This window comes from Gambusia affinis, linkage group LG07, assembly GCF_019740435.1.
Source record: "Gambusia affinis linkage group LG07, SWU_Gaff_1.0, whole genome shotgun sequence".
In the NCBI taxonomy this organism is placed as follows: domain Eukaryota; kingdom Metazoa; phylum Chordata; class Actinopteri; order Cyprinodontiformes; family Poeciliidae; genus Gambusia; species Gambusia affinis.
The window spans coordinates 5,001-28,483 of record NC_057874.1 but is presented as its reverse complement, the minus strand read 5'-3'; the positions used below and the strand labels follow the sequence as shown (position 1 = coordinate 28,483).

Sequence of the window (23,483 nt, the reverse complement as noted above, 5' to 3'; positions counted from 1 at the left end):
AGTGCCTTGGTCAGACTGTATTACTTTAGGGATCCCAAACACCGAAAAGAACTGAGTGAGTGCACGTACCACCGACCTAGCTGTTATTGTACGTAATGGATAAGCTGCTGGGTAACGTGTAGTTTGACACATCATAGTGAGCAGATATGATGAGCCAGCCTTTGAGCGGGGTAACGGGCCCACGCAATCGATTATCAAATGCTCAAATGCGGCAATAATTGGGCTCAAAGGGAACGGTTTCAAAACTTGATTAGGCTTGGAAATAACCTGGCAGACATGACACACTTTAACATAAGATAAAACGTCTTTTTTCAGACGGGGCCAGAAAAAATGTCTCAAAACTCGGTCATACGTCTTACGTACACCAGAATGGCCAGACTCGTCATGAGCAATTTTTAACACTGCGGAACGAAGTTTAATGGGAACCACTATTTGAAACACCGGTTCCCCCACAATGTCAACATGTGGTAACCATTTCCTCACCAACAACGAGTCCTGCAGGAAGTATCCACATGCACAGTCCGTTATTTCACTTAGCGGGCGAACCTGATCGAAAAGATTCTTCAAAGAAACATCGGCTTGCTGTTCCGCAACGAACTCACTGCGAGATAGAGAGATCGGAAAATTAGACAAAGGCAATTTAATTTTCCTTGCACATTTGTCCTCTTTCTCGCTTTGAGCGCGCGCCATGGCCCTCGTAACAGCGCATGCGGTAAATACATCTGCGAATTCTCTGTCATTCTCAGGCTGAGAAGTGACTTGCTCAATGGGGTCCAATGTAACCAGCCCATCTAACTGCACAGAGTCCGCCCACAAACGCGTTCCAGCTAAACCGTTTCCCAAAATCACAGAAACGCCCTCATTTGGCAAAGCATGGCGCAAAGCCAATTGTGTGACACCAGTAAACAGTTCGCACTCTAGAGACACTTTATGTAACGGAACAAACATTACATTTAATCCCATTCCCCGAATCGGGACACAGGCACCCGTCTCAGACTCAGCCGAGAACGGCAACACGTCTGCTCTAATGAAAGAGTCAAACGCTCCCGTATCTCTCAGGATCTTTACTCGAACTTTTTCCTCGCCATTTGGCAGTGACACAAAACCCTCACAAATGAAAGGCAAATAGGAGACGCACACTTCAGAAGAACGATCTTCCTTCGTGTCCTCCAAAGAACTCCGCACCGGCGCAGCCAAACCTACTCCTTTAGGAGCAGTTTGAAACTTTTTCGTTTCAACTTTCAGCCGATGACAATCTGCTTTAATATGTCCGCGTCTGTGACAGAAATGACAAACCCGCTCATCATCGCGGACCAGCGGATTTTTAAACTGTCTCGCCTCCAGTTGATTAGCAACACCAACACGATCACTGCGGCTCACATTTTGACCAAAATGCTGTTTAAAACCCACAGGACCCGAATAATCCTTATGAGTCAGCACGTACTCGTCTGCCAACACTGCAGCCTCTGAGATGTTCTTAGCTTTCTGCTCATTAATGTAGGTTGCTATATTTTCCGGTAAGTCATTTTTAAATTCCTCCAACAAAATGAGATCGCGGAGCTGATCGAAGTTTTTAACATCTTGTGCAGAGCACCAGCGATCAAATAAAGCAGTTTTAACACGACCTAATTCAGTGTAACTTTGATAGTCGGCTTTTTTATAGCGGCGAAATTTTTGTCTATATGCCTCAGGCACAAGTTCATAAGCTTTTTCGACTGCACTCTTCACTTTGTCATAATTTAAGCTGTCACCAGGTGACAGCGAGGCATAGGCTTCCTGCGCTTTACCGGTAAATACACACTGCAAAAGCAGCGACCAAACCTCCTTAGGCCACTTCAGTGTCTTTGCCACACGTTCAAACAAGATGAAATATTTATCTACATCTAATTCATTAAACGGTGGAATCAAGCGAATACATTTGTTAATGTCAAATTCTGCCCCAGCAGAACTGCCGGCCTGATCAACAGAAACGCGCACAGAATCGCGTCTGGCAGCTGCCTCCAATTCCAATTTGCGCATTTCAACTTGATGCTGCAGCTCTTTCTCTCGGAGCTCCAAACGACGCATCTCCAATTCCAACTCCATTTTACGCACATCAGCGTTAAACGCCTCAACTTCACCCTGGGAGGTTGGTTTGGGAAGTGGCAAAATATTTTGCTCAACCAATGCGGCATACAGTCGCCTTTTAATAATCTCCTTCTTCTCCTGTTTAACCACAGGTACTTCAAACTGAGCAGCAATAGCTATGAGATCGTTTTTAGTAGCACCACTAAACTTCTCCAAAGAAGGTTCAGCTACAAAACCATCGAGATCAAACTCCATTTTTAAGCCAAACTGTAGTCAAGCGCCACAGGAAAAAACACCTAAGCTAAACAGCAAAAACAGTGTAAAGTGAAAGCAAATTGAAACAAGTGCACAACGGGCCCAAAGCAACCATCTCCCCACTATACTTTACCTGCCTGACACGACTCACCTGCCTAACTGATTCCTGGCTCTTCACGTGGATCGGCGGCGGGTTTATTAAGCACCAAACCAGTAAGAAATTAATCTCACGGATTGCCCCCGAGATCACTGCTTGCGCAGTGAACGCCAACCGCAAACCTCCACGACACTACCAAAACAACAAACAGGTGAAGTCTAAAGCGACAGCACCACTTAGCCTAGCAGGAGACACAGTCACTAAAACAGGACCAACATTGATGCACAAGCCCCAAACAACATTTCACTCACCTGCATATTGGATTACTCAACCAAACATGCCACAGCTGCTCACAACAAACTGGTTAACAAAGCCGTGCCCCACCCACAACGGTGATGTCACTGTTCACTCCTACACAAGATGAATGAAACACGTCATGTAGTCAAACAAACAAATTTACAAACTTATAAATTTAGTTTTTGACGAGCGCCCATTTGTTACGACCCGGCTCGACTGGTCGCAACAAAAAACTGGGGGGACACGGAAAACAGGCAGTGCTTTAAGCCTAAAAGGCGTTTATTTTAAAAAGTCAAAGAATGTCTAGGCGTCGGAATCAAATGGCAGCTTGGATGGGGCGACCATGCCCGGTCCCTCCACACCAGGAAGTCCGGACCCCAACCCAAGCTGGACTGGACTGCTGTCTGCGGCGGGCTTGCTTCTGGGGACGCGCTACCAGTGGGCGCGCGCAGTGGGCGAACTTGCGGAGGACGTGAGCCTGTCATGAATGGAACGGCGCTCCTTAAATACCACCCAGGTGGCCGGATGATGGAAGCACCTCCCACTTAGAGGACCTTAATTGATAGGTTAATTGACAGCATAGCACACATTCCAACCGGACCGCACAGCAGGGCCGTCACAAATACTGTAAGACTTTCTTACGGTGGCCGCCGTACTTTCTGATTTAATATCAGGTTATGTAAGGTTTTTCCATGAATGTTAATATCTCGTTGTGAAATATCTGAAGTTTTATATCTTTCTTTAGGATACAAATGCACCACAAACCTGTTATATAAGCAGAAACCTTCCGTAAGTAGGAAAGAAATATAAATACTGTACATCCAAACTATATTTCTGAGTTATTATCGCGGCGTAATAAGTCATCTGACAGTTTTGATTGTGTCTCTGTTGTGTTGAATGGTTTAAAGAGCTGCTTTTATGTTCAGTTCCATCTCAACCTTAACAGACATAAAAATGCGGTGAATGAATCGATTTTCAATCAGTTTTTTGCACCAAAGACTTCATAATAATAAACACGTTTTCACGGAGGCTCTGTAAGAGCCATATGAATGAAATAAGTAATTATTGATATGATAGGAGCATGCGACTTTGACACTTAGGTGGTGGGTGTGCCGATGTGGGAGTGACGTCATCAAGTATGAATGGGAAGCTTACTGGCCTGCTGGTTTGTGTGTATGAGGAAACGGTGAGCCGGTTGGTCAGTCCTTGCAAAGTTTGGAGCATAATAATCAAAATGGAATAAATCGATAAATGTGACAGAACAAAGAAGTGGTTTGGAGCTAATTGATACACGGACAGATGAGATTCCCCGAGTTAACCCAACACGGCCCTTTACCATAATTAGTTTGTCGTGTTTTTAATAATAAAACGTGAAAAAAAAAATTCCCCATGTCCCCTAGGGGGCTCCGTATCAAACAATACTATCGTCTATCACAATAGCAAATTTTGCTGAACGTTAATTGTCTCAAAAAACTATCGTGACAGGCCTATTTGCTTGTTACACAAAAGTCAAAGTATTGCAACCAAAATGAAAAATACTCAGACCTAAAAACATAACTGATACATTTACAATCATGATAATATGACATTGAATACACATAACCAAATAATATTTACTAAAAGAAAATTACCCAAATGTCAAAGTTTCCAAACTGTCTGCTAAATATTTCCTTTTCATCCCGTCTATCTTTAACTGATATGAATGCAGATACTCTCTCTGACCTTCCTTCAGTCCTCCTGTCTGTCTATTAGAAATGGACAAAACAGATACACAGAGACAGGCAGAGAAAAAGACAGACAGAGAGAAAGAAAGATGGAGTAAGATAATTGATTGTGTGTAAATGTGTAATTTTACCATCTTAAAAGTTCCACTGGTTCATGAACAAGAAGAAAGGAGACATGCGGGTTCACTGCTGTGTTTTGCATTGGTTGTCTTGTTGGTTGATCTCCCTTTTCCATTTGCAGCTTTTCTTCTTTCTGGGTTGAGGCCTATGAATCGCCTAGAAACAGATGGGAGACAGTTTAAAATTACCCTTTTGTTTTTAAGTACATATTACATTTTTAGATTAGATGTCTGTGAACTACCAAATATGCTTTGTAAAGGCATTACTGAAACAATACTCTAGGTGCCAAAAGGAGCTGCTGGACCCGCTTGTGCTCTTGATGCCGTTTCCTGAAAAATAACAATGTTCAGTGATATTAGTTTTAATTTTAACTTGATATTCAGGTACACAAAGACATTTCCGTAGACGGATACATTCTGATGTCTCTATTCATGTACTATGTTTGCAGACAGAGGCACAGAAGGTACAGAACATGTCTTTATCTGTACACCTAAGGTTGGCAGATACAGTAAGACGACAATATCTCACTATGTCTTCCATCCATCAGTCTATGGACAGAAGGATGGAAGTTACAGTGAGACACAGACAATTAGAGTATCTGGGGCAGTGAGATGAGTAAAGGGTCGGTCTTGTCACACCCACAAGATGCCGCCCTGGGCGGTTGCCCGCATTGCCCATAGCAGAATCTGGTACTGGCTGATTAATCACTATGCCTACCTTTGTAGGCTTGAAATATAAATATGCACACAGTTGTACAAACCCCTCTTGCTGCACGCCAACAATTTAAAATCCGAGCAATTATCTTGCTTTTGTTATCTCCTATACTCAATAGCAACTAAGATAAATTTACTCCACTATGCACGCATACAAGTGGTATCAAACTTGTTCAGGAGCCAACTGATGGATAAGATCTATTTTATTAGATCTATTTTATTTTCTAGTTCTTGGATGCCCCACTCTTTTATACCATGAAGCCATATCAAACACATGATCTTTCCCACACACATTCTCAAAAAATATTTTCTAGATGTACACACCGTTGGCTAAAGACCCAACACGAGAAAGTTGAAACTGTTCAACTCTTGTTGCTGTCTGCAGTCGCAGGATAAGTATTTCACTGTTCGTAGCTCCCCATGTATAATGTGTTGCTGTGAACTAGATAACACTCTGTGGGAGAAAGGCTCTGATGTCAAAATAGATGGTTCGAGTGATCTGTGCTATGTAATATTAGCGCATTAAAATGTTCTGGTTAATTGCGCGTGCTAACATTGACAGTCTTATGTGCAAGAGAGATTAAAAAAAAACACAACAAACAGTTGAGATATCCTACCCTCAAACAACTTCTGCAAAAAAGACCAGAATTTAGCCATCGGCATATTCTAGGTCAGGGGTCACCAACCTTTTTGAGACTGGGAGCTACTTCATGGGTACAAAGTAATACGAAGGACTACTTGTTTGATACAGACATAAATTGTCTTGGCTCAGCCTTTATAACAATAATACATATATGTATATAGAATTACATGCTGCTTGATCATATTAATGTTAGGGACTACTGACAATAGTTATCAGTAAGGACAGATATGGTTAATTGCTATTTTGAGATCAGAAGTTCTTAGTTCAGAGTTTTCAGTTCAATTCCCTTTTGGAGCTTTTCTGTGTGATTCTAAATTGCCAACAAATGACTGACAGTCTGTATTGGTGCAGTAACGCCTGCCACTGTACAGCTGTACACACTGAGATTTTCCTTAAAATAAAAAAAGAAAATAATTATTGTTTTATTACCTAACCCTCTACTATTAGCAAAATTGTGGAGGTAAAAAAAATCTTTTGTGTCAAAAGATATTGTATACACAGCTGTGTACACTCCGTGAGGGGAGAGGTGGGGCATCCCAAAGCCTTTATCTGATTGGTCAGTTTGATTTTGTTTATTTCACAGGTTGGTGTGAAATAAACACCAACCTGTGTGTTTATGAATGAGAGAAGTTTGAAACTCCCATAGTTCTAAGATTCCGCCTGAGCTTTTTACAGCGCACGATTCTGATGGGTCGCCGATTTATTTACTTTTTTTGTGGTTTTGCGAACTGAACAGCTGATGGGTCACCTGTTTGCTGACACCAGCAGATGTCAGCCAACATCTGAAATGTTGGCTGACTGGACCTTTTGTGCTAGAGTAGCACAAAACTATCACTGCCCCTGACCTGCAAGAGCACAACCACCTCCCCAATGTGCAAAAATCAGCACAAACCTAAACCACAAGAGCAGCAGACTTTTTTTTTTTTTTCAGACAATGCTAAATAATAAAGACATGGAAGTAAAGTCTATCCTTGAGGTTCACGGAAAGAGGAGAGTGTTGATCGCAGGTACAGGTGGTGTCAGACGTTCAGAGGACGAGAAAGTGAAGAAACAATTTTTGCTTAATTTCTACTCTACTTCGACTAGATTAAATTGTTTAACCTGCAGTCTTAGAGCGATGCTCAGGAAGAGCAGCAGATGTCAGCTAATGGATGACCCATCAGCTCTCCAGTTCGGGAAACATGGAAGAGCCTCATAAACCGATGACCAGCCAGAACTGCACACGGTAAAAAGCTCCACCGGTATCCAAACGGCCTGTAATGAAGAGATCTCCATTACTGTGACTATTTTACATAAATAGCTTCTGGGAGAGGCCATTGAAAGGAGTGGGGGGGGGGAATTGTTTATGGGTTTTGTGGTGTTTAATCAGGGTGTAGTGATAAAACAGAAAATATTTATAAAAAGTAAATGGAAGTGTTGTATTTTATTTAAATAGGTGGAGATTGATTAAGTGATTCCCCTGAGAATTAAATGTGGTTTGGTCTGTCACAGCTGGGACTATTTCAGGCTGCAGTTTCACCTGTGAAGTGTTGTTGATTCTGAGTGAAAAATAAACCACTGCTGTTCTCCACCTGACTCTGCCTCAAGATTCATCCTCACTAAAAAAAATCCAACCACAAAAGGTCGTCCTGTTACACGGCCACTCTTAGAAATACGAGAGGTTCAAACTCCTGTCATTCATTTTTTATCTTACAGAAAAGCTGCCAAATAAACAAAAGTAAAAGATTTAGGCTTTGGGTGCTCAGCCCCAGAGACTCACACAGATGTGTGCTACGTACAAGATAAAGATCTTTTTTCACCACAATTTTGTTAATAGAGTTAAATAATGAAAATTCCAGAAATTATTTTTTTTACTTGAAGGAAAATCTCAAGGTACGCAGAGTGTGTGCCGCTTCAGTCGCTGCTGCCCTCCGATAATATCCTACAGGCGTCTTCGCATAGTTTTGAACTTATACATAAAGCAATTTATTTTAAACATCTTTTATTTCCTTTTTAAAAACTCTAAACATAAACAAATGTTACTTCAATGAAACATCAAATAAAATAATTTATTTGGCAGTGCTCTCTAATAACAATGGCTATTTTTAGAACTTGCTCTGCGGCGACTGACAAGGCCCCGTCGGGCGACCGGGTGCCCGCGGTACCGTGTTGGTGACCCCTGTTCTAGGTGAACTAAAAGCACTTGTGTTGCACACTTGTGTTAACTGAGAAATAACCAAAGTTAGCTTTAGCAAACAAGCTCAATATAACCACATAAAATATATTTTTGTACACAAAACTGCAATATAATATTTTTTTAAAAATACTTACCCGGTGAAAGTCATTGTTGACCCGCCCTCTAGCCTGTGAACGTTCGCCTCCAGCCGATAAAAATCCCACAACGCAACTGTACATTACAGATTTACAATCCATGCGTAAATTTCTGCACATGATCCAGCTGTCCTAACACGTCCCATATACTTTCCATATGCATTTCAGATCACAATAGCTGTAAAAACTACAGCATGAAAATACAGTGAGGTGGCTGGGCTTTGAAGATACAGCCATTTTGTTACAGTTCAGTTCTTAAATGCCAATAGTGCCCTGCAGAGAAAAACAAATGTCTATAGTTTAATGCAGGGGTTTTCAAAGTATGAAAGGGTGAGCCCCCCTCCAAGGAGCAAAATGCCTGCTGCACCCCCCCCCTCCCCCCCTTTCCACGTCCCCCCCCCCGTGGAGGGGGGTGGAGTTGTAAAAACTCCACCTTCAGCCCCGCTCTGGCCAAAACCAGTGATGGCATAGTTACTTTGAAATAGTAACTTTAATCGAACTACTGATTACTCCTTGAAAAAGTAACTTAGTTAGATTACTGACTACTTGATTTGGAAAGTAACTAAGTTACACTAAAAGTAACTTTTTAGTTACTTTCAGCAGCTGCTAACAACAACGCTCTGCCTCTTGTGAAAATCACATTGATCTTTGCTAATACTTAATTGAAAGTTATTTTATAATGGTAACATCAACAATGTGTCTCCACTGATAAGGTTGAACTGAAGAGATTGTACAAAAAACAGTACAAAAAATAAAAAACATGAGTAATTTGTGTGGTCCACTGTTGTCTGGAAAACTCTCAGAAGGATTTTAAAGCCCCCTCTCCCCCCAGCCTCCAGATTCTGCGTTACGCCCCTGAGTTTGATGTCGCAGCGCAGCGCTCCTCCTGCAGCTCCACAGCTCAGATGGCTGCGACACTTACCGTAATATTAATGATTATAACGGTGCTAACTTGCCATTATAACTATTGCCAACTACGGACACGTTTATTCGTGGCTGTTTTCACGTTTATTGCGCTGTTCATATTGGTCTCAATGTTTGCAGTTTTGTGGAGCGCAACGCGAAGCTCGACGTCATTCAGAGGTAATATATTAACTTGACATTAATAAAGACACAGCGGGACGGATCATCCGGGAAATGATGAACAGGGAGAGACTGACTAAAACTACCTTAATGACGGACAAATTCTGGGATTTATTATGAGTCTCTGCTTATTTCCAACCCCAAATGAGCAACTTCACGTTCAAAAACGAGCCCAAAAAGGCGCAACCCGCCACTCATTAAATTTTCAAGCGACTTTAAAAAAATGAAGCCTAAAGCCGCTTATAATAATCGGTCTTGGCGACAGACACTGAAAATAGTTCCAGTTTTTCCACCAACAAAATGCGCATCTCCCTCCATTGTTTACATTTCTGTAGCATAGAGACGTCGGTCACTCGACAAGAAGAGTAGAGGAAATACGATTAAATTACAAAAGAAGATAATAACGCAGTAACGCAAAGTGATTTTGATAAGTAACTGTAGTGTAACTACTGGATTTGAAATAGCAACGCGTTAGATTACTCGTTACGGAAAAAAGTGGTCCGACGTCAGTAACGTTACTGACATCACGGCCAAAACATCCTCTAAGGGGGGAAACATTTCCACTGATCCCCGCTCCACACGCGCACCCCACAGTACCAACTTTTTCCTAAATACACAGAGTTGATCGTGTGCGTAAAAGACGTTTCTCTCACATCAGTAGACAGCAAGTAGCTTTACCGGTTTATTTTTTCCCTCGCACCGCGCCTCCCCTAAAGTGCTCTGGCGCCCCCCAGGGGAGGCGCGCCTCACACTTTGAAAACCGCCGGTTTAATGTAACAAAAACCGATTTGAAGTTTTCCCAGGTGCAAAACGGTTATGACGCGTGATCTTCCATAATCTCGCTAGCATTTTGCATAATCTCCTGATCTTGCTAGACCAGGGGTGGGCACTCCTGGTCCTCGAGGGCAGGTGTCCTGCCACTTTTAGATACATCTCTAGTTCAACACACCCAAGTCAAATAATCAGGTCATTAGCAGGACTCTGGAGACCTGACTGCACTTGGGAGGTGATTCAGCTGTTGGATTTTTAATGAGTAAAAATTAAAGTCCAAATCCTTTTCCAGTCAAAGTTATCATTAAACATGTTCCAATGAGATGCCACTTATGGAGTGACACAATTTTCTGAAATAATGAGAATATACAATGGTTACATGTTGAGAAACAAATTTGACAACTTTCTAGCTTGGTAGGATCAAACGGTAAGAGTGTTGGATTCTGTCCTGCTGTATGTTTATGTAAAATAATTATCTAATAACATTACCTTACCTTTAGACATAACCAGGACTACATAGCTTGTATTAGGATCCACTGGCTGATTACTTAATGAGGATTTACTGAAGTGCAAAAAATATTCAATTGTATTTTTTTGTTATTTGCCCTTTTAAAAAAACACAAAAAACACTGTTGATGGTGTTTAAGTATTGTCAATAATATATTACAATAACATAATTATTATTATTATTATATTTTCAAATTTCCTGTCCGCTTTTAACATTATTAGCACGTTCAGTGGACAGTGGTGTACTGCCCTAGCGCCCCTACCACCGAGCTTATAACACTTTTTGTATTATTCACAAGAACTCCTGTTCACCAATTTGCCACTGAAAGCCATGATGAGAACTCAAGCACAATGGGACAAATTCCAAACAGAACCAAAAAAAAAAGATAAGAATTGATGTAATTGGGAGTTATGCCCAACAATGCAAATAGAAAAGTAAATCTCCATCAAATGTTTCTTTCATTACTTTTATAGATCTTAATGGGTTGACAGTGACAAATATTAAATTTAAAATACTTTTATGTCCGTTGCTTCCAATGGGAATTGTCTCAAAAGCACAAAAGTTATCAGGAAGAGTGTTCTCTGACCTCTTGCAGTTCAAAGCTTTTGCATACTTCAGAGTAAGATCCAACCCTTCTCTAAACTCCAGCTCTCTCCCTGGAACTGCTCCCAAACCGAGATCACCTGCCTTGATATCCCCTGCAACACAACCATATAGATATGTTTATATGGCGCTGCCCATCACGATAAATGTTATGTTTATTTGATTTTTCTTTTATGACAAGTGCTTTAAGATAACATTAGCGGTGCCTCTGCCATTTATATGTCGGTGCTTTAGCCAGGCCTGTTCAGTACCTGGTGGCGTGTTGATAAGGACGACTTCCACTCTAGTTGCCTCCTTGGCTTTCTGGAGCTCCGACAGGTCCGAATCGTAAAGCCAAGCTGCTTCCACGGCTTGAAACCCGACAGAAGCAGCCGCATAGATTCTCTTGCTGAAGTCCGGATGCTCAGTAAACAGCCAGGAAATATTCGCACAAAACTTTAACGCAGTCATGTTGTTAACCAGCTTGAGCCAATGACACTGTGGTCAGGCAGCCAGACTACTCTACCACGTAGGCGACACGTCAGCGTCCGAGTCTTACGTTAACCTTATCGCCATAAAGTCATAGGCATTTTCGGGAAACGCTAGAGGGTAGTAGTGATGGGCCAGACGACACAAACATCGGATCGAATAACATTCTTTGAGTAGCCGTACTGAACTGGAAGCCTAAGAGTTATGCATAGCCGTAGAACAATTTTTATACACAACGAAGCCACAAAAATATCTCACACACTCCACTCTAAGCAACAACGGGACTCGTCCCTCACTCTTCTTCTTCCTCCCCAGGACAAACACGTTGCTCTCTACTGCCCCGTAGAGAAAGGCTGGATCTCTAACAACTCCTTCATCAGAATATCCTATCCGTTTAAAATGAAAAGCTATCGCAGTTGTATGCACTAATTCTTTTATTAGACTATCCTATCTTTTTAAAACATATTTTTAAAACAGAGGCGTTTGTAAGAATTAAACAGTATCAAACAGGGGAAACATTATTTATTGAAATAAATTAAACACAGACATCTAGAAATGCAGATAACCACAAAGTTTTTTTGCCCAATAATACGTTGTATGGCAGTCTTTATCAAATGCAGCGCAGCCACAATGTGTCCACGTGTCCACCGAACTGCGTAGGTCACTGTGCTCCTGAAATGATAGGATATGCTCAATGTACACTAATATTACGTTGCTATTCCACAGTTTCAATCGCACATAGTGTTGCTACCCCTATGGAGTGTATTATTTAGTAAAAAGAGTTTTAGTATACTAAAATATTTTAATGTATAGAGAGAAAATAGCCCACAAAAACAACGTATTTTGTAGGGGAAACAAGATTATTAAATTCTGTCGCCAAAGGCGGCAGAATTTATGATGCACAGGCCATCATTGTTTCTGCCCTCCAAGAACCCATTGCCACTATTTATTATTAAAAAATTAAATTTAACATTAGGGGTCACAGGAATTAGGGTCAAAAAACTAGGTTAGGTTTAGCTATTGGTCCACAAAGGTTAGGTTTAGGGTAAAACAATAAGGGAAAGGGAATAAATAATGAATATAGTAATAATAATGATGTTATAACATGATAATATCCGAGAAAGTGTGAAATAGTATGTAGGAGGATTAGGAACTGGTAATCACAGATGTTAATTAGTAAAATTTTTCGTTAAGGCCTTTGGGATGTCTGGTTTCCAATTTGGAAATCCAAATCCTCTCGGCTCTCCGTCGTTCATGCATTGTCCACCTGGGATTGGTTTGTATCACAGTGGCAGAGACAGCCTGCCAACCATGGGACAAAAAATGCTTCACTAAATGTGTTTGTGTTTTTTTCTTTTTGAGAATATTGTGTTTGTGTTGAGCAAATCTCACTAAAATAGTATTTTCTGTCTCTCCCACATATTGCATTCCACACTTTTTTACAAGTTATCAGGTACACACAGTTTTTGGAATGAGGGTTACCTTTACATTTGGATAAGAAGACATTTTTATTAAAGGAGCTGCGTAACTATTTCAGGTGTTAGAAAAACTGCCCACCACCTCTTACTCTGGGTTGGATCAAAGGTTGGATTTTAGCTTTGATTAAATGATCTCTAAGATTTTTGTTCCTTGTAAAAGCTCCAATAACTTCATACTCTCTTAACATTTGTGTTTCCTGAGTCAGCTTTTGAAAATTGTCCTTAATGACTTTGACCAATTTGGTTGAAGATGGAGAAAACGTGGTCACAAAGGGCAACAGAGGGGAAACCTCAATGGGTTTAGTTTTCAAAAATGATTTGAAGCATTTTCTTAAAAAAGAGCGACAGTACCCTCTGTTGGCCAAAGTGGAGAACAACGTTTTGGTGGCTTCTTTGAATTCAGTCTCCTGAGTACAAACCCTGTGAAATCTTAACAGTTGGGATTTAATGAGTCCAGCAAAGGTATGTTTGGGGTGGAAACTGCTCTTAAACAAAAGAGCATGTGTATCGGTCGGTTTAAAAAATACTTTAATATCTAAAATGTTGTTTGTTTGAAAGTTTGGGCCTTTATATGTAGTTGTATCTAAGTAAATCGAATTTTTATTGATGTTTGATTTTAATTTTATTGATGCATTATGACTGTTCAAGATGATTAGAAAATCCTTAAAATCTGCTTCTGAATATGGCCAGATTCCCCAAATATCATCCAAAAACCTCAGATATTGGATGGGCTTTTTTGGACATTTTTCCAAAGCTGAACTCTCCCATTGAGCCATAAAGATATTTGCGTAGGCAGGGGCAAATTTCTTGCCCATTGCTGTTCCTTTTATTTGAAGAAAAAATTCCTTATTGAATTCAAAGTCGTTTCTGGTTAGATTTATTTCTAACAGCTGTAAGAGCTCTTTTTCTGGTCTTTTTTTATCTGGAGACTTTCTAAATATGCTTCTGACTGCATCTATTCCCTCTTTGATGTCAATATTTGTATAGAGACTGTCAATATCTAATGAAAATAGAAAAGAGTCTTCTGGAATGACTAGTTTTTTAACCCTCTCCACAAAGTCATAGGTGTCTTTAATGTAGCTTTCATGTTTAGTGGATAAAGGGTTCAAAAAATGATCTAAATATTCCGCTGTGAAGTAAGTTTCACTGTCACAGTCAGAAACTATCGGCCTGCCAGGGGGTATCTGAAATGGGACACTCCAACTGGCAGGATCTTTATGAATCTTTGGTAACATATAGAAAAGTCTCGCCCTGGGTACAGTTGAACCTAATAAATACCTTTTTTGTTTAATATTAATGAATTTCTTTATGTACAAGTTATTAATTATTTTCTCCACCATTGGGATAGTTTCCAAATAAATGGGTTTTTCCAGTTTAGAATAGTAGGTTTTATCATTGAGTTGTCTGTATCCCTCCTGTAAATATTGATCCCTGTCAAATATGACAATAGCACTACCCTTATCTGCTGGTTTTATAATTATGTCTTTATTGTTTTTTAGTTCCTGTAAAGCTGCAAGTTCTTCAGGAGTAAGATTGGATTTTACATGAATGGGATGAAAATGATTTTGAAAAAATCTTGATCAGCCTTGATAAGGATAAGTAATTGTGGTGGAAGTTGGCCCACAGAAGGCGTCCAATCAGATTTTGGAGTAAAGGGCTGAGGCTCTGAAGTTGATTTGTCTTTGTAATATAAAGCTAATTTCACCCTTCGGTGGTATTGTTGTATGTCGAATTTACATTGGAATTTTAACTCTTTACTGTAACCTGTTGTGGGGATAAAATTGAGACCCTTACTAAGTAAAGCATATTGTGCATCCGAAAGCTGGAAGGTTTTGGAAAGATTAATAACACTTTTCACCCCCTCCCATATGCACGGGCTTGTGGGGATGTCTAGTTTACATAATCACTCCAATGTTTAAGCATGTGCATTGCCGTATTTTTGGTCCAATGGACATGAGGGTTAGGTTGTTGGTTATCCCAGCCGTGGGACCTCGGGCCTCCGGACGGAAGTCCTGTCGCCTGTGGTTCCGGTCCGCCGCGGTTCCGTTCGAGCGGGAAAGCGGGCCGTGGGTCTTTGGTTCCGTGGGTTTCTGTGTGTGTGTGTGACAGTGGATGGATCGTGGATGGATCGTGGATGGATCGTGGATGGCGGTAAGTCTGTGGCAGGATGGTTGGACCTCCGGTTCTGGTCCGTGGTCCGCGCAGGTAAGTGGATTCGGAGGTAAGTATTCGATTACGGTCAGCGCTTCCGCTCCGGGAGGGGACGCGGATGTACCGGGGACGGCCACAGCCGGACCAAGAGTCTCCCCAGCGATGGGAGAGACTCTGGGGCCGGCTGTGGCCTTCCTCGGTCCATCCGCGCCCCCTCCCCGCCCGGAGAATTACCTTACCAGGGGCATGAAAAAAATAACTTAGAATCTCCCCTGCAGCTCTGACACTAAGGAGAAAATGGGAGGCAAAAAAAAAAAGTTTAAGACACGCTTCCCTACCAGGGGCACGAGCTTCCACGAGGGGCGCACTGGTTGGTTTAATCTGTGGGGGAGGGGGGTGCTTAAGTGTGGGTGCGCGGGCTCGAGCGGTGCGTGGGGTTCTGTGGTTGTGACGGGCCGGCTGGCTCGGAGCATCGGGAGGCCGCTTCTGTGGAGCATGGTTCACGTCCGGTTGTCCGTGCGGTGGGGAAGGGGGAGAGCGAATGGCTCCCGGCCGCCTCCAGAAGTCAAATCCGGTCTTCTTCAATTGATTGTGGATCCTGTGAAACTCCGGGCCTGGTTGTCTGCATCTTTTAATGCACAGGACCAGGCCCGGAGCTTCGCATGGCTAAGATCCACTACTTTAGACCGTTTTCATGTGACCTTTGCAGGCATACGTATTAAAATTTGCTCCATATGGAGCTCCAGGCCTGGTTCTGTGGGTGAATTTCTACAGAATAGCAAAGTATGGAGGCCTCCAGGGGTCAAGTTCTATTCTGCAAGCCTCCTTCCAGGCACTGTTTCCAGGGTATTTATTAAGTGTGGCTGCCTCTGACCTCCAGGCCAGGTTCTGTGGGTGAATTTCTACAGAATAGCAAAGTATGGAGGCCTCCAGGGGTCAAGTTCTATTTTGTAAGTCTCTTTCCAGGCACTATTTTCAGGGTGTTTATTAATTGTTGCAGCCCTTCACTTCCAGGCCTGGTTCTATGGGTGAATTTCTACAGAATAACAAAGTATGGAGGCCTCCAGGGTAAGGGGTCAGATTCTCTTCTGCAAGCCTCCTTCCAGGCACTATTTCCAGGGTGTTTATTAAGTGTGGCTGCCTCTGACCTCCAGGCCTGGCTCTATGGGTGAATTTCTTTAAAATAGCAAAGTATGGAGGCCTCCAAGGGTCAAATTATATTCTGTAAGCCTCTTTCCAGGCACTATTTTCAGGGTATTTAATTTTATCTCCCGGCCTGGTTGTCTGTCGCTCCATCTAGTGGGGGAGAAAATGTATTGCTCCCGGCCGCCGTCAGTGCTTGATTTTGGGCTCATTTAATTAATTGCGGCTCCCTTTGACCTCCAGGCCTGCTTCTATGGGTGATGTTCTTCAAAATAACAAAGTCTGAAGGCCTCCAGGGGTCTAATTCGATTCTTTAAGCCTCTTTGCAGGCCCTATTTGTATGTATGTACTTTCTGACTTCCATAAAAATGTTTAAAAATGCATTTCCCCTGGGTAAGTTATATATTGCCAGAAAGCTTAGAGTCTGAGGAGTAGCCTGGTGTTGTTGTTTCCTTTCTGGGACGTTCACAGGCCAAATATAAAATCAAAAACCGTAATTCATAAAAACGGTCAAAAATGCACTTTTCCGGGGACCAGGACGTCCAAAACTAGGATCATTAAGCCCAAAATAATGCACTGATCATGCTCATATGACTCCCATAGGCCTGGGATGAAATAAAATTTTCGGAATTCCAGAGGGACCCACATGCAGAGGTGTTTGAATCCGCAGCACCTCACTCTCCCGGGACCCGAGCTCTGAGAGGTCCTGGTACTTTTTTCACTTCCATAAAAATCTTTAAAAATGCGTTTCCCTGGGGAAAGTTATATATTGCCGGAAAGCTTAGAGTCTGAGAAGTAGCCTGGTGCGGTTGTTTTCTTTCTGGGACGTTCACAGGAGGCAGGAGAAATAGAAGGCCCAGAAGGGCTTCTAAAACTGTCAAAAATGCATTTTTTCCACTAAAATCAACCGTGGTCCGATAGCCTGCGGTCCAGAGAACAGTCCTGTGCGGTTGAAATATTTTTAAACCGTTCACAGAAGCCGGGATAACACTCGAAGTCCCGCAACTAGTATCAGCTGCTGTGACAGCCTTTAAACCTCTCGGACCAATAGGATTTCAAGACCTTATAAAAAAAATCCCACCGGCAGGACTGTAAGGGAGAGTTCAGAAAGAGGACTTGGAGCGAAAAATGACAAAGTCCTTTAACACTCCAGGACCTCTATTATTACTCTTTATCAGCATTTTAATGGCTTTTTCCAGCATTTTTAGTCGTTTTTCCAGGAATCTCAGTATGGTTCTCTGGGGCAGTAAAGTGATGGGCTGTTTTGAGCTCTGTGAAAGCATGGAAGCGAGCGTAAAGACATTTTTGCTGCACAGATGTAGCACAGTTGATTGACACCAAATTTATTTATTTTTGCAAATGTGAGCAGGGCCACGGAAGTGGTTGACCTCTGATGACCTTTGGAGACCATTTTCCTTTACATTTTTAAAATGATAGCAACACAAATGAAACTTTTCTGCATAAACCAGCACAAATGGAGTCCAGTTAATTGACACCCATTTTATCTGATTTGAAGAAGATGGGGGGGCTGGTTGACCTCTGATGACCCCCTAGAGAACATTTTTCTTAATATCTTTAGAATGATAGCAGCATAAACAAAATTTTTGCTGCACAAATGTAGCTGAGGTGATTGACACCTATTTTGTTTCATTTTATAAATGTGTATGTTTGGCAGGGGGGTTGGTTGACCTTTAACCTTTCATTAATTTCTTCAGCACAAGCAAAACATGTTGCTGCACAAACCAGCACAAATGTAGCACAAACGTTTGACACCAATTTTTTCTGATTTGAAAAAAGGTGGGGGGGCAACTTCACTATTGCGGGTTTGTGGTTTTGGTTTCTTTGTGGGCGTCTTTGAGATGATCCACGTGAGATGATTCCAGAGAGAGATCTCTGGAGTTCTTGGTTGATGACATGGAGGCTGCAGTTGAGGGCGCACAGGTAAGTTCAGGCATGTAGGAAAACAGGAGCGAGGCGACTGGCAGCTGGGAAATTCAGGAACGGTTTATGGTTAATTTGCAGAGGCAAAGAAGGGACTCAGGTGGGTAACAACCCACAGCGTCACGAGGGACAAAATCCAAAATGCCAGGACTAGGGCTTCACCAGGAAACTTCCAAGGCGTCATAAGGAAACACCTGAGAGAGAGAGAGGCAACAAGAGTCTATTACTAGAAGTACATCTAGGGAAAACACAGAGAGCTATCTACAAGGGTGTCAGAGTACCATTACTGGCAAACACTCAGGTGCTGAAGTGCTGGCAGTCTGCTTCTCATATACTCCTGCATGATGAGTGATGAATCACAGGTGTGCCGACAGAGTAAGGGGCCACGCCCTCCAAGGTGTACAGCCTCTTGTCACCATCTGGTGGAGGATGGTGGGAGCAGCAGGTAAAGAGAGAAATCTCACAGAGAAAACCAAAACTCCAGTTCCCAACAGAGACAAAAAATAATGATTATCCTCCTTTGTAAATGGCAATTAAAGGACACTAAATGCTGCAGGCGCTGTCCTTGCTTGGTTTCGGTAGAAACGGACCCAGCTGATGGGAGCCGCCGGCCTCTGACTCTTATTTGTTGAAATTAGGGAGACAAAGGAAAAGAATCTGCCACTTACCATGTAATCAATTAACTTGAATTAATTTAATGGAAACAGTGATCAAAGTGATTAGAGACCACCTCCATGTTGAAACCTCTGCAGCTTTAAATGGGGATGTGAGAAGTAATGAATAGGCATCGCAGGAAAAGAGCTGCATCAGTTTTACTTTCTCATCATTATAGATGAGTTTAGAGGAGGAACAAACTAAATGTTCACTGATTGGTTTCCTCAGTAAAACAGCAAAGAAACTTTAAAGGATTTACATAGACATGTGCTGCCATCTAGTGACGGTTTCTGTATAAACAGAAATAAAAGGAACAAAGTGGGACATCTTTTTTCTCATTATTAGGTTATTATGATTTTAATCTGTTCGCTCCAATGCAATTCTTTATAAACAGAAATATTGTATCAAATATATCCAAACATGTGCTTGAGCTGCAGAACACCTTTCACTGTCATCATCATATCTATGAATGAAACATCACAAAGCAATTTATACTAGTCCATAATTTCCAAGGTCTGCATTAAAAATCTGCTTGTAAAAAAATCAGATGGACGTATTTCATCTTTCATTGCCAATAATCTGTAGTCTGAGAGAACAGCATGGATATTCCAAAGAGAGAAAAAAATCAAATGTGTGACATTTTGTTTAACTCTTACACTTTCTGAAACTAGTTTCTGTCCATTTGTGTTTAGATTTGTTCTTTCACTAGTCATGTGGGAAGTTCAGGAAGTATCATAATAATTTCGATCTGAAGCATTAAACTACATCTGATAGTCACTAACTCTCAGAAGAAAATATTTTTTTTGCACTTACTGTTTGCTGCAGGTGTAAGAAATATATCTGCAAAGCCTGTGCACTTGCATACTGCCCTACATATGCTAAGTAGTTGAATGGGTTATGTTATTTTTCATATTTTTGTATTGTACATTCTCTTAAATTGTTCACTGGAGAAAAGTAAAGGAAAATGAGTCATTGAGATGAATAAAAATGCATTCGAAACTCCTTTTAGTACATTTTTTTATTTTCTTAAGCTATAGAAATTCAAGTGGAGAGGGAAAACTCAAGTATTCACACATTTTGTGGTGAATTACAATATACAAGATGAAATTTGGCATTTAAAATTCAATTAAGCTGCTTATATTGGGGGTTTAGTGAAGACGGGTCATTTTGACCTGGAAGGACACAGGGTGTATACAGAAAATGAGGAAAACAGTAGGGTTAAATCAGTTATATAATGCTCAAAACAGCAGGTAGTTCTGAATGCCAGTTTCACAAGTCAGTCGCTGCCCTTCCCTATGCATTGCCATGGCAAGCTGCAATCGTCCAGAGATTATTATTATTGCAGAGACTGTCTGTTATTAATCTCATTTGAATAGGTCATCTCAGTAATTTGTAAAGTAAAATTTGCCCTGCAAATCACCAACTATATTTTGGTAATGGAACACAAAGAGGCATTTCTGTGATTTGGACAGAAATGGCTGGGATCTGATACACAGTTATGTGTTTCTTTCCTGGGCAGTTTTATTTGGTTTTGGTATACAGGCTGTAGGGAGAGCATTGAAAACCATTTGATTCCTATGTTAGGGTTAAACCAAAATTAAGAAATTTTATGCACAGGGCCTACAGCCATCAGCCCCCAAATTCCAAAATCCACCCATCATTCAACAATCCCAGGGGTGATTTAGTCCCAAGTCTGGTCATCAAAGTTTTAGCAACCCTCTTTCTGTGACACATGGTCCAGGAAGGATTGTGCTCCAGAACCATGACTCTTCTGGAGTCCCAACTATGTACAATAAAATGTTGAGTAAGTAAAATATGTGGTTTCCTCACCTTTTTGTGCAAGACATTCTGTGTGTGCAAAGTGAGTATGGCCAGCAAAGTATTTGCTGTGTCACCCTCAAACCTTACTTGGCAGATCTAACATATTATTAAATAAACACCATTTTGTGATTCTGGACCACCCGTTACAGGGACATGATGCACAACTTGTGTTAAAGTGCTCAGCAACCATTTCTGGTACCTAAGAAATTGCCCATGACCAATAGTGCTAGGCTCTTGGTTTTATCTGACCTTTGCATGCACACAGATGGTCTTTGAGGTTTTTGTTCCTCCTGAAAGCAGCTATGATCTTCCTGTTCTTCAGCCTCCCACTAACAGGACCAGGAAGTTCTCTCTGAGACACTTTAATCAAATCAATATTATCAAGTGATATAAGAAATGCCACGGCTTCATCAGTCGGTTTGGTTTCAGAAAAAAACACTTCAAGCAGTTCCTTAAGGTGGACCTGTGGCACCCTGTGGTGGAAAGAGTAGCAAAAAGCGCCCTAACTGTTTCATAAAAATCAGATTCTTCTGTCCAAATTCTTTTAAACTGCAATAATTGTCATTTTACTAATCAATGTGTGCTTTAGATCAAAACTTGATTTCAATAATGTGTGCATATCAGTTTGAAATAGATTTTGATCTCCATTTGGTGTGTATTGCTGAAATGAAGCCTATAGGCGCAAATTCAATCTGGAAGAGTCTTTTAGCCCCACCTGCATCATCCAGCCGGAACTTCCGGCTCATCACCGTTGATCACTCAACGCCGGACCAAGACTCGTCACATCCAATCACCGTCCAAGCCCCAGCTGATAAGGACCGCCATCCATGGCGTCGTGCGCTTTCCAGCAGAGCTCAACCCACCTCCACCCCTTCACCTCCATTCACTCAGCATCAGGCTACATCCTTCATCGCCTCCACCACTAGTGCCGGGTCCCGGGCATGACGTTCCTCTCAGCATACGGAATGCTCATCCAAGCCCATTGCAAAGTTTGCGATGATCAATGTCCTTAGCCGGGGCCCGAGCACCAAAGATTTAAATCATACTGTTATTAAACATTTCTAATGGTTACCCTTTTGTCTGTCTGAGTCTCTACAGATTGAAATTTGGATCTTTAAAGGTTGTGGTTTCCAAGAAATCCACTGCAGTAATGCTGGTGTATAACTTTAATTTGATGAAAGCACTGTGGTTGCTTAGGGTGTCTAAGGAATGATGAAGCACCTCCTCTGAATATCCAAATGTTACCCAAATACTTGAAATAATACAAAGGGTTATGACAGACACTCAGTGCACATGTATCTCTGTCAGCCACAATAAGTCAATTTTCATTTGTTTTTTTAGCTCCATTTTTTTACATACATCACAGCTCAGCTTTAAAATGTCATCTCTGAGAATCTATTGGATGAAGGAGTTTTATCCTAATGCTGCTCTGAAGGCTGGAATTTGGTTTTAAGTTTCCGCTCTTTTAACCATGTTTTATTTCACTTGTTTTGTCTTCAAATCACAGCTCAGCTTCTAATCTCATATCTGACCTTCTGCTAGGAGCCAGAAATGTGTGTTAACGCAGTTCTGAACATCAGAAATGCACTTTAAGATGTCCGTCAGCATTACCCAGAATGCATTGTAAGGTGGGACTTTATATTTTAGCTTGTAGTTCAGCTTTTTTTGCTGCAAACTCTAACAAACTATATACTGTTATGAGTAGCATGAGCTCCTCTGTAAATCTAAATGGCTTAGAATGAGCTTGGAAACATGTAGAAAATCAGCACCAAGAGTCAGAATGTGGTGCTCATTGTTGAACTGCTGCCTGATGCAAGCTTAATCACAGAGGACACATTCTGGTTGCAGCTTTGGGTAAGTCTTCTCACTTTGTTATTGTGGTTATGCATTCTTTTTGTTTCACATATACTCTGAGCATTCTAGAGGTCTTGCGGTGTATGATGGCACTAGAATGGCTCTTCGCTCTCATTGATGGTTTGAATCCCAGCAGGTATCTGGAGACCTGGAAGGCAGCAGCTTGTTGTGGCTGGTTCAGATTCTACTTCCTGGGAGGATTGCTAATTAGTGACATCTTACTAATTAGCAAAAGCTATTGCTGCTTTTGCTCCTTCTTCTGGTGGGCACTAGGGTATGGGGGCCTGTGGAGAACACCTGGTGGAGATCTACTGGTGTGCAATTCACTCTGCACAGGTTAGCTAAGGTGAGTAAGTGTATTTACAGACTGTGTCAGCATTCAACGCAGACCAGACCAATAAAGAATCAACGGAGAACGCTTCTGCTTCCTGGGCATGCTAGTTCCACCTTGCGGTGTTAACGGATAGCGTGTTTTTGAAACCAGGGGCCCGGTACGTATCAGCCTTCCCAGGTTCCGCCTATAGGAACAGCACGTGGGAAAGGTGACTCTAGGACTCAGGAGTCTTAAATGCAGTCCAGTCTTCTATGAGGAATAGCCTTACACACACACACACACACACACAACAGCAACACGCACACCAACTGGTTTTCTATCCATTCTATAGCTCCACCATTTCTAACTGCAAAAGGAATTAATGTTTTCAGGAAATCTTCAACTTAAAGTTCTGCTAAACAGCTGTAACCTCCTGAGATCAGAGCTCTTGTATGGCATGCATTATTAA

The 23,483-nt window shown here is 41.6% G+C and overlaps 1 protein-coding gene across 13 annotated transcripts in view; it reads right to left on the bottom strand.

Moving 5' to 3' along the window:
- Positions 1-12,001, bottom strand: part of hyi (hydroxypyruvate isomerase) — a 42,702-nt gene extending 30,701 nt beyond the window's left edge. For 12 of the 13 annotated variants that reach the window (XR_006371030.1, XR_006371032.1, XR_006371038.1 and 9 more), the window contains exons 1-2: positions 11,443-11,959; positions 11,175-11,286 (exon numbers count right to left, since the gene is read on the bottom strand). Coding sequence is in view for 1 of the 13 variants with exons in the window: in XM_044121513.1 (XP_043977448.1) it covers positions 11,175-11,286; positions 11,443-11,641 (311 nt within the window). In the remaining 12 variants the exon portion in view is untranslated. Of the gene's footprint in view, positions 1-11,174; positions 11,287-11,442 lie in introns of all 13 variants that reach the window. The other variant, XM_044121513.1, reaches the window with a different exon arrangement.
- Between the last annotated feature and the right edge of the window lie 11,482 nt (positions 12,002-23,483).